The sequence below is a fragment of the Fistularia commersonii genome, chromosome 4, assembly GCF_037954325.1.
Source record: "Fistularia commersonii isolate RoL2024-O1a breed Wild chromosome 4, RoL_Fcom_v1.0, whole genome shotgun sequence".
Lineage (NCBI taxonomy): Eukaryota > Metazoa > Chordata > Actinopteri > Syngnathiformes > Fistulariidae > Fistularia > Fistularia commersonii.
Genome location: NC_141287.1, coordinates 17617333 through 17628634, shown reverse-complemented (window position 1 = coordinate 17628634; position 11302 = coordinate 17617333). Strand labels below are relative to the sequence as shown.

At 38.4% G+C, this 11302-nt stretch overlaps 2 protein-coding genes across 2 annotated transcripts; both read right to left on the bottom strand.

Moving 5' to 3' along the window:
• Nucleotides 1-54: 54 nt before the first annotated feature.
• On the bottom strand, nucleotides 55-5244 carry casp10 (caspase 10, apoptosis-related cysteine peptidase). Its single transcript, XM_086144655.1, has 11 exons — nucleotides 5080-5244; nucleotides 4063-4352; nucleotides 3419-3524; nucleotides 3064-3196; nucleotides 2576-2649; nucleotides 2391-2439; nucleotides 1823-1906; nucleotides 1598-1701; nucleotides 1367-1499; nucleotides 740-1229; nucleotides 55-511 (listed from the first exon to the last, which is right to left on the bottom strand). The coding sequence occupies exons 2-11, from the start codon at nucleotides 4332-4334 to the stop codon at nucleotides 349-351; spliced, it is 1608 nt and encodes a 535-aa protein (XP_086000781.1). The 5' UTR covers nucleotides 4335-4352; nucleotides 5080-5244; the 3' UTR covers nucleotides 55-348.
• A 1665-nt stretch (nucleotides 5245-6909) lies between these two features.
• On the bottom strand, nucleotides 6910-9553 carry LOC147234960 (protein FAM237A-like). The gene is made up of 3 exons (XM_086145689.1): nucleotides 9425-9553; nucleotides 8602-8950; nucleotides 6910-7173 (listed from the first exon to the last, which is right to left on the bottom strand). The coding sequence occupies exons 1-3, from the start codon at nucleotides 9452-9454 to the stop codon at nucleotides 7052-7054; spliced, it is 501 nt and encodes a 166-aa protein (XP_086001815.1). The 5' UTR covers nucleotides 9455-9553; the 3' UTR covers nucleotides 6910-7051.
• Between the last annotated feature and the right edge of the window lie 1749 nt (nucleotides 9554-11302).

The following is an 11302-nucleotide window of genomic DNA, read 5'->3' as shown; positions in this document are numbered from 1 at the left end:
CCGCCCCCTGCTGGTGTAAACACGAATGACGACCAATGAGTTCATGAGTTTTGAGAAAATAGGATTTTAATGATTTTTTTTATATTCTTCAAGTACAAACGACATGCGCAGATATATGTTGCAATCAGAATTTCAAAGGCGATGATCATTCCAATGATGTTTTTATTTAAAACAAGTAATGTTTTTCTTTTAAAAAAAAGGACAGTTTGTCAGGGAAAACAACCTCAGCCACGTCTTAATTAAAAAACACAATTTTGGAAGTTTATACCACACCCTTACATAGGAGAGGGTTTCAGTTGATTAAAAAATAGAGAAGTGTCATTAAAAAAAAAACAAATGCCAACTTTATCAACGGGGTATAGAAGGGGCAGGATCACTGGGTATGGGAAATATCAAGGTCTTAGTGAGACAGAAGGAAGGCTCAGGCATTTGTTTTTTTCTTCCAGTCACATTAGACATCTTGCTGACGTCTGCGTTCACCTTCGTCAGGATGGACATAAGGTCAAAGCCCCTTAAATACAAAAATGCATATAGTGAGACAATGACATTAAAAAAAGAGCAGAAAATCTATGAGGTTCATCTTTTCTAATTTCCAGGTGGCAGTAGACTAAGCGGCCTGATTGTAGAAATATACAACCTCAAAGACTTAGTTTGATTACGTTTGACTGTCTTGTTTGTCAAATTATGCTGTTAATCAGACAAAACGACAGATACTAAATAATTGCACGACTCAACTTACCGAGGCACCAACTCGATAAGGTTCTGGCACAGCGACTGGATGAACCATGTGCCTTTCCTCTCGTCTCTGAAAGAAACATAAGAGGGCACCGTGGACATTGCCATCAGAAAATGGGCATGAGCTGGGATGGATTCCTGAAAAGATCCCTCATCACTGAAAATATCATCGGTGTTTTTCGTCAAGACAACAGGATTCTGGTTCTTTTTTCCCTGGCAAGCTTGGATGAAAAACAATTTTGGTTTTTCAGCCAAAGACGGGCACCGAGACCCGTTTAGCAGTTCCTTCAGCTCCTGGAGCTGAACAGGGCAGCCATCCACGCCGTACACAACCCCCTCCAGGCCGTGGCTGAGAACACAGCAAACCAGGCAGTCCATCTGACTGTAGTCTCTCTGGCTGAGCTCCTGTATCAGAGCGAGCATTTGGTTCCCAGAGCGGTTTTGATGGATCTCAATGTTGAAGCCCAGCCACTCAAACACCTTCGACAGACAATCTGGAAGACAAACATACACATGCACGCACGTGCAAAATACAGACACACAAATGCAACACACACACGTGGATGAATACAGAGAATCTGCTTCGATGCTCCTTGCATAACCTGAAATTGCCGAAATCGATCATACTCACCCTCATCTATCATCGTCCCTTTCCGGCTGCTGACTTTGTCCTTTGCTTTTGAGAAGTCCTCATTGTTTATTATCAGGCAAATTCCCCTCTTGGCTGCAATCATAGGATAGCTTTCCAAAACTTGACTGGAGCCCTGAAACATATGCAGGCTTTATGCACTGTGGACACGTTTTCTAGAGAAGAAACACATAAATATTTGTTCACCAACAAAAGAACCTAAGCAATAAGCACTTTGTCATTGGTGGTTTGGTTCGGAGACTTTGTCAGGTCACAGGTCATCTGTGAGGCGGCAGTGTGATTTTCACCGGGAATCCTTTCTGAAGCATTATTTGCATCTAAGAGATACAAATCCACAAGTGATTTTAAATTCCTGAGAAGGAAAAACGATTGTGTCTGAAATAATAACAAGCCTGTTGGATCAATTAAACTCTCAGGAAATAAAAATGTTATAATGACCTTCTGAAATGTCAAGGCCACCTAACTGAGCGCTTAATCCACTCGTCTGGTATGACATCTCCTGACGGTCATCTCCACAATTCACTGCGTTGGAAAAGTCATAGGTGGTTACAGAATCAGGTGCGGAAGTGATAAATCCACTCAGGTTTTTTTTGTTATTTGACTCAACAATAAAACACAATGTTCTCCTCTACTAAGGTGTGGGAGGAATTAATATAAGACATGAAAAAAAGAACTTCACGTGAAAGACAAAAACAACAGAAGGAAATATATGTGATAATTGTGACAGGAGACACTCTTACACAGTCAGAAATTGGTTTATGTTCAATTTGTGTGGCTGTGTGTGTAGCGTTTGTGGTCATCAAAGTGTATTATCTTTAAACCCGGTTTCCGATATTGGTCATCTGACAAGAAGGTTGATTCCGAAATTATTTATGTAATTAAAAACCCCATTAAAATAAACATGAGCAGGTAAATTGACTGAATGCTCCCTTACACCAGAAACTGAGATTGGAGCTGAATTTAAAATACTCTACAATGAGGACTCGTTATTATTAGCTCAGTTTACCTGATACTTCAGATGATGCTTTACATAAACTTCCAAAATCTGGGCGATCCTGAGAATGCAAACCAGACTGGTGTAAGTAAAAGATTAGAGTGCATGTAACACGGCGTGTGACGCCAGACATAAATGATAAAATCATCATGATACAATTCTGCGGTGCAATTCAGATGCATCGAAAACAAAAGCACCATTTTCTCTTCAAAAGGATAAGACTGACGCCTTGGTCGACCCTTTTCCTGGGTTACAAGGCCACTGGTATGTACTGCAATGAAAAACAGAAGGAACAAACCCATCACTTACAGGAAGATTAAGCGTAAAACATACTTGTATTCATATCAAATGGAACTGAAAGTCCAAGCCTAATTTAATTATCAATATCATCAACTTCATTTCTAAATCCCTTAGTGGATAGTCCTCTCTTTATGACGCAAATTACACAGGCAGTTTCAAATCTGTTCACGGGGATGTCAATAGATGTCGACATTATGATGGCTGAACAAATGTGTGTATAATTTCCCAAGAAGTGGGCCCTGCTGATTTTTCTTCAGCACCGCTTCTCGGGCACTCCGTTCCTCTCTCCATGCTTCCTCTCGCCAGGAATCAAACCACCAACCCTCCGTCATTGCAGTGACACCCTGTCTAAGGACTGGCCCGGCGTTTTTCTAGTGAAGCTCACCTTGTGTTTCCTTGAACCGCCTTATTTTCTCCAACAATATGGGGCAAGTCTGCATCAGCCTCTCCAGTAACTCAAGATTGGTGCAGCTGAGCTTGTCCATGCACTCCAGTTCATGAAATATTGCCAGTGCAGTCTCAAAATAAAACAGATGAATCAGACCAATAAATTTGTTATATTATGCAATGCAAGTATTGTATTTTTAACAAAAAAAGATCAACAGGTTATCACATTCTGAGTTTTTTTTTTTTTTTTAAAGAAACAAAAAGATAAGGAAAACCGCAAATTCGAGACAAATCATGAGTGATGGCTCCTGAGCCTGACAATTCAAACACTGACATTGAGAGGAGGCACTTACGGTACATCTCTCCAGTTTCCTGCGATTGAGATCGTTGGGTAGCAAGAACTTAATATCGCGCAATACTTTATCGGTGATGTTCTCAGAAAGGTTGTATAGCAGCTTCCTTATTATGGAGAGACATAAAGGAACTGAGGTCTGGTCAGATCAGTACAGTTAAGCAACAGTGACAGACGGGAACAAAGGAGTCATGCTTTCATTGGGCTCATGGCAAAATTCTTTTTTTTTTTAACTTCAATCTCATCACATTCAAAATGGACAAATGTTTATTTCTAAGTGTAGCACATCCTTAAATGTGACCAGTAAAAACAACATCCGAGGACAAGACAAAATGCTCGGTCCGAACCAGGGAACGTCTAGTGACGATATCTGATTCTGCATTTAAGTAGGTACGTGAGGCTGATATTTTGCCACAGTTGTTGAAATAGGGTGAATTATGTACCAAAGAACAAAACTAGGAAACTTGTATGGCTTCTAAATGATCAAGGTTTGTGGTTTAAACCCTGTATAATAATAATATAACAGCAGGATATTTACAAGCTCACCAATACAACAAATCATTACATGTCTGATCGTGGTCTATCGTTTGCTTTCTTTCCTTTCCAGGAAATGGGTGGTGCTTCCTCTTAGTGTGCACGGCTTACCTGAATTCAGATATAGAGCCTCTGGTTTCTTGGGAGAGGTTCAGTTTCTTGACCAAGGAGGGCCGCTGGATGATGAGCAGCAGCTCTGTCAGCAGTTGAGGATGTTCAGCTGTGAGGAGGTCTTTTTCGGCCAGACGGGAAAAGAGGTCATTGGATTCCTCCACTGAGGTTGACCTGTGGTCCAGCAGGTCGGTGCACAGGAACCCCAAAGCTTTGACCTCCTCTGCCTTCAGGTTCTGTCCCACATCTAAGAGCAATTTCTGGAACTCCATTGTCTAAAACAACCGTATCTTGAGTAAAAAGAAACAAAAATTGGACATCAGTGACTTTAGTCAGGGGAGGAGGATGAGGCTCTACTTCACCTGTTATCATGACAAATATCGACATAAAATAAATATTAGCATGTTTCCACTGATCTGTGTTACAGATGTATTTTCATTATGATTCCAACATTTAACATTTTCTTAAGTAAAACTTGCTGAATTGGCACCTTGTCACTGTTGTCCTCCTATCAGAACATAGGATAAAAATAAACAAGATAAATGAAGCAAAATGAGGAGGACTTTTACCGAAAAGTGACAGAGCTATTCGTGGAGAATGAAAGTCGTGTGGACTTGGAGTAAAAACAATCAAGTGAACAATTCACTTTTATACCTCTATAAATGAGCAACCTGTAATAAAACCGATTAAAGCACAAGCATTGAAGATTTTAAAAAAACAACTAAAAGTTTAACTCTCTTTTGAGTTTTTTTAATTAAATTTAATTTAATTAAACCAACACCAGTCAACAGGGAAGTTCCCTGTTAAATGTATCCAGTATTACAATTCCTGCACACTTATATCTCGAACCAAAGTTCACCATGACGTCATTTCAAAAACAAAAAAAAAGACATCAAACTTGACACAAAATCAAAAGAGAAAAAAAGACGTCAACATCAACATGACTTTTATAGAAAAAAAATGGGAATGGTGATCGGATTTATCTCAAATTTGGGGGAAAGTTGACGGGACACTTACCTGAACACCACAAAAGCGGCTGTCAGCAGGCCATCGGGAGGCTGGAGAATACTCCTTTTCGTCCTCGTATTCGAAAAAAAAAATCGTATTCTATTTGATAAATAATTCTATTTGATAAATAAGGAGGGATATAACGTAATTTTCTCCGGAGTCAAGCTGCAAAAGCTCCGTATTCACAATGCGGAAGACGAAAACGAAAGCGGGATTTTAAACCGGTGTCCTAATATGGCATTCAGTTCCGGCACAATGATGCAGGCAACAAGCAAGCGCACACGCACGTAATATAAGGTCCCGTAATATAAATCAATAGTTGCAACTTTTAATGTGTCTTGACTGGTAGATCTTGTGACTGCGTGTTATTACTGTGAAAATCAGTCTGTCATTTTAATGTAGTTGTTATGGAAGTTTTTTCTAGGTCGATTCAAGAAAGTCACTGGAGACACACCTTGGAGACGCTGTTCAAGCTGCAAGTCACACCATGTGACGTGTGAACTGTCGTGGCAACTGGACTTGAATTTCTTCACTTGAGGATATTTCACTCCTCATCCAACAGACTTCTTCAGGGTCTATTCATCCATCCATCCATCGTGGAGAGCCTATCCCGGGTGTCGTCAGGTGAGAGGCGGCGTACACCCTGGACTGCTCGCCAGTCAATCGCAGGGCCACATATGCAGATAGACAATCATTCACTCACTCATTCGGGGCAATTTTTCCCAATTTTTTCCAATTAACTTGCTGCATGTTTTGAGACTGTGGGTGGAAACCAGAGAACCCGGAGGAAATATGCAAACTCCACACAGAAAGGTCCCCTTCGGGGAATCGCAACAGGGTCCTTCGTGCTGTGAGGCCAAAATGAAATGCTAACCTGTGCGCCACCTGCAGCCTTGGTCCAGGGTCCTATTGATTAAATGTAATAAGATTCAATCAAATTAAATTAAAATAAAAAGAATGAATGGCTGTATGTCTCTCAATGTGACGTGTGAATGACTGAGTGAATGGCTGTATGGCTATATATACGGCCCAACGATTGACTGGCGACTGCTCTAGGGTTTAATAAGATAAAATTATAGTGAAGAGTGAATAGTTGAATGTGTCTATGTGTGTAAGTGACAGAGTGAATGGTTGTATGTCTGATTGTATACAGTATCTGTATATAATGAGTGAATGAGGAGGTGAACGGCATATGTCTCTCAATATGTGGCCCTGCTATCAACTGGCGACTGGTCCTGTGGTGTAATAAAATAAAATAAAATTCAGTTAACTAAGAGAGTAAATGGTTGAATGTGACATGTAAATCTATAGATGTGGCCCTGCTTTCAGCTGCCGACTGGTCCAGGTTACGCTTTAATTGAATTGAATTGATTTGAATTGAATTTAATTTAATTTAAAAAAAATAAAGTTTGTATTACATTGAATTGGGCAGGAGGTGGCCTTCACCTTGACCGTTTACCAGTTGATCACAGGGCCTCAGGTAGAGACAACCAGTCACTCTGTTACTCACACAACTGTTCAATATATGTGAAATATACATATTATGATTCAATGATTGATATCACATCAAAAGTTTTCAAATTGTAGTCCAAACTTTATTAACAAGTAGTTCAGTTCAGTTACCAGTTAACAGATAGGTAATAATAACAATAATCCAAATAAACTTAATGAAATCACAAATTTTCTCTGGATTATATAAGTAATATAATTCTATTTAAAGGTGTCTGGATGCTGTAAATATTTTGTTTTGTCTCACATTATCTATCATTCAAAGGGTTTCTACTCTACTCAGTTACACCAAAATAGGGCTATACTTCATAATTTGTACATTACGTTAAATTCAAGTCTCTTTCAATTTCAGTTAAACACCTTGTCTGTGGTAATCTTTGGTTCTAAATGTGTGGATTTTTTTTTTATTACAAATTCCTAGCCCTGTTTCTTGCATTGAGAATTGACTATAAATGTAAACAAGTGATAGTTTTTAGCTATTGTGTGCGTTTGCCTCGGGTTTAGTCTTCATGGTCTGGATGTGACCTTGACGTCTCATTCTGAAGCCGAGCCGCAGCCGGGACTTGGATCCCGAACTGTTGAACTTGAAGGACCCTGTTGGAGGGGGATGGAGGGGACATGTAAACACACACACACACACACACACACACACACACACACACAAATTCAAAACTGCATCAGTTCCTTGAATTCTGTTTTTTTTTCCTCCCACCATCCAACAACAAAAAGAAATGTACAGAAGCTGCAGTCATTCACTCTAAAAGCGCCAATTGGGAAAGGATCATTTCAGCATAAAAGGCATAATTTAAAACGCTTACTCAGATGTGCATTATCATGCACTCAATATAGATGCGTAGCTGTATCTACAGGAAATATATTGGACGAAATATCGGACATGTTTGTCCAGGGTTAAGTTGATGAAATAAATTGGCAATATTCAACAAATATGTGTTATTGTCGAATAAGTTCCACAGTGGGAAAATTGATAGTTAATTATTCCTGGAAATGTACATCTTGCAAATTTTTTTTTTTTTTTCAAAAAAGACACAAAGATAGATTGAAGGATTTACATTTTGATTTTTGATATACAGAGTAAAAACAGGATCATTTGTTGCTTTTACTTAAAATCCAGGTACAGTGCATGTTTTGTTATCAGGCTGTACTTGCATGATTCAATAAATCCCAGCCTCTAAATAGTAATTGCATAATCGTTTAAATACATAAATATATAAACTACTAGTTCTCAAGCGTTGAGTCATTAAAAGCTACCCATCTTTGATGGAGTTACAACAGGCTCTTATCAAAGCAGAATTATCTAAAGTTAGTGCTTTTTCCAAGTATAATAAGCGAGATGTTTGTTCAGGGTTAAGTTGTCACTATACATCAGGAGAAAGCATTATAGCAGATAATTCTTGTTACGTAAAAAAATATTTTAATATCGCTTCCATGTACTGATGGGTGTTTCTCCGCTTTGACATTTTATGATTGGAGCGGGGAGGAGTGAATGGATAATAACGGTTGGCTGAACATGAGACATGCATAAACAAATCCTCAAGAAATAGAAATAAAAATAAAAATCAGCAAAGCACAATGTACCCAAAGTGTGAAAATAGTGCTCTGTTATTGTTGCTTGCTACATGGTTGTCTTTTATTGTTCAACACCTCTGAGAACACTTCATTATCTGATTTTTTCATAAATTATTTTTATTCACGAATTTAATCATTTTCACACTAGATAAAACATTAATATTTAATTTTCTTCACTTACAAAATTTTCTTTACTTGATTCAAGTGAAGAAAATCAAGTCCAGTTGCTAGGATAATGAAAAAGGTAACCATGGATGACTGCGAAGCTCCACAGACATAATTTGACCTATTACTAAATGTCACATTAAACAATGTAAATGATGTCAAGCTGGTTTGACACTAATAAATTGCTTTAATAAAGTGATAACATTTTTTTTATTTTTTTTTTTAAACATTATTTAAAAATATTTGATCCTATGTAAAAATGACACTTACTGTCGGTGGTGTGGGAGTGCGCAGCCGTGACGTGTCTCCGGCCGAGGCCGTGGCTCCGGGACAGGACGCAGTCCGCGTAAAGGTCCCAGAAGACCCCGGCCAGGTCCCAGAACAACGCCGTGTGTTTGCTGTTGACCGACGAGCGAAGGGACACCATCAAGTCCCAGAAGGCGGGCACGGAAACCGCGATTCGGGGGGACTTCATCTCCAGCAGGAGAGCCGAGGACGAGTCCCAGCACTGCGGGTTGGTCCGGCGGGCTGTCAGGGGGTCCACCTGGCCCGGCCTCTGGCCCTGCAGCGGCGCCGCACACATGCAGCTCACAAGGAGGAGCAGGCGGGCCATCTCCCGCTGGAAGTGGGGAGGGATCGATACAAACTGATCACATCTGATTGGAAAATGAACCCACTTGCGCTTCACTCAGAGCGTGGGTGACTGCATGCATTAGAAAATCATTAACATAAAAAACATACATGCAATTTGTTATAAGACTGACATTCAATGAAACATTATATTATTTCATATAATGAAAAGTAGTATATCGTCACCCTCTTAATATAATCGCCTAGGTCATTTTTTTCTGATTTTTCAGGAAACACAAAAAAACTAAACCATTTGACACACTTTTGACATAGGCAATTTCGACTAAAAGGGTAGAATGGCAAAATCTGTTTAACTGAGGATGTAGGCAATTTTGCCAGAGGTGGTCAGCATCATGAGGAGGGGATTTAGGCAAAAACAACATTTTTTGTAAAAAGATGACTTAAGCGATTATTTTAAAAGGGTGACGATATGTGAATAATGGAATAGTGTTGCAGTACTCACCCCCAAAACTTGGTCGAACACAAAGACCATGCAGTTGGTTGGAGTTTGACGAGAATCCGCCGGAGTCCTGGGACGTCAGAGACCCCCTCCCTTCCAAACAGCCGCCACTGTCGTCATGAATCACAGCACAAATGCATTTGGCTGTTATATCTACAACAAAAGTTATTATTATTACTATTGTTATCATGATAATCATTATCATTATTAGTAAACCAATTTTTATGATCATTATTATTATTATAACCATTATCATAATCATCATCATCACAGTACCATCATCACCATTATTATTATTATTATTATTATTATTATTATTGGATGGTACCGTTGTTCAGATGCAGATGAAGAGGCATTTGGAAGAATGGCTGACGTGTGGGGGCCCTGCACAAGAGGAAAAAATATATAGTCATTTGATGCAAGGAAAACGTCAGAATTTTGATGTTTATTTTGATGTAAATGATCTCAGGTGAAGTCACATGCAGGTAAAAAGTTTGAATAACTCCATTGATGCATACATGTTCTTGGATGCTCTTGGATCTCAGTGCCAGCATTATCATTCTTATTTCCCTTCTTTTGGTCTCAGGAAACAGCGCACTCTGAAATAACTAATTACAAAAGCGGGTTTATCATTCACCGTCAAAGAATTATTTGTACTATTTGCAATCGGCTTAATTTGTAAATTTGTGCATTGTTTGAGTAAAACTATTTGAACAAATTTGTATAAAACTAAATATACCCTCTTGTTAGAGTGCTTATGTTTTTCTTATATTCCTTTTAATGCCTTGTGATGGACTATTTAAATATAAGAAAGATGAGATTAGATAAGATATTGTGGGACAACTATCAAAGCAACAAGTCATTAGATGTTATTCATATGTATATTCAATAAACTACCAATATTCATTTACTTTTTATGTGAAAAAGGACCAGAAGCTAATTAAAAAAAAGTCAATTTACATTAATGAAACTATTTGTAGCGACTGAAATATTTTTTTTCAAACGACAAGTGATTTTCCATCGATGGGTTCCCCAGCTGGAGGTTTAAGTCATATCGGTGTACCGTCAGGCTTTCCAGTTTTAGATAAAACTGGAGTCACATTCAGTCGGAAACTGTATGTAAAAACAAGCTCTGGCCGGTCTAAGTGACGCACAAGTTACATTTCTTGCTTTTACTGAAATGTCACATGCAAAGCTGATCTCAGGTATAATTATGGTCACAGTGAGAGGCCGACACTAAATGTACTTTAGAATTCTTACTCATTCCTTCATTCTCAGGATAATGCAAAAAGTAAACAGCATTTTCATTTTCCAGTTAAATCACAAATTGTAAAGTTGGAGTGCTTCTAGAGTGGGAGGGGCCAGGAGAGAGACATTATGAAAAGAAATAAAGAGAAATGTGTTTGTTTGTACAGTGCATGCATTCAGAAAAGAACATTTATTAAGATGGATTTTTTTTTACCAATCTAGCAGGTTATCTCAGTGCACATAAAATAAAATAAAATAAAATAAAATAAAATAAAATAAAATAAAATAAAATAAAATAAAATAAAATAGCTAACATTTTGATTTGAAGATATTTCAGCACCCTCATGACAAAGAGTGCCTGACAACTAGAAGTGGGCAAGGAAAGAGTCCAGTGAAAGCAACAGTATTAGTTTAACATGAATCGATAAAGAGACGCAAACTGACAATTTTTTTCTACAGCCAAATAAAAGAGCTAAAAATTACATTTCATAGCTTAATTAAAAGATTTGCCAGAATAATGAGAATAAACTGTCCAATCTCCTTTTACAGTGCTTTATATATATATATATATATATATATCTGTCTGTGTGTGCATGTCAGGGGAGGGGATGCAGAGAACAGTTAGATGGAGGC

Coding starts and splice junctions, on each gene's coding strand:
- casp10 (XM_086144655.1), bottom strand. CDS start 4,334: ATGGAGTTCCAGAAATTGCTCTTAGATGTGGGACAGAACCTGAAGGCA. Junction 3,525..4,062: donor GGCTCTATATCTGAATTCAG/GTAAGCCGTGCA, acceptor CTCCATAATAAG/GAAGCTGCTATACAACCTTT. Junction 1,230..1,366: donor AGGGACGATGATAGATGAGG/GTGAGTATGATC, acceptor TTTGTCTTCCAG/ATTGTCTGTCGAAGGTGTTT.
- LOC147234960 (XM_086145689.1), bottom strand. CDS start 9,454: ATGGTCTTTGTGTTCGACCAAGTTTTGGGG. Junction 8,951..9,424: donor TGTTCGACCAAGTTTTGGGG/GTGAGTACTGCA, acceptor CCCCACTTCCAG/CGGGAGATGGCCCGCCTGCT. Junction 7,174..8,601: donor GCACTCCCACACCACCGACA/GTAAGTGTCATT, acceptor CCCCTCCAACAG/GGTCCTTCAAGTTCAACAGT.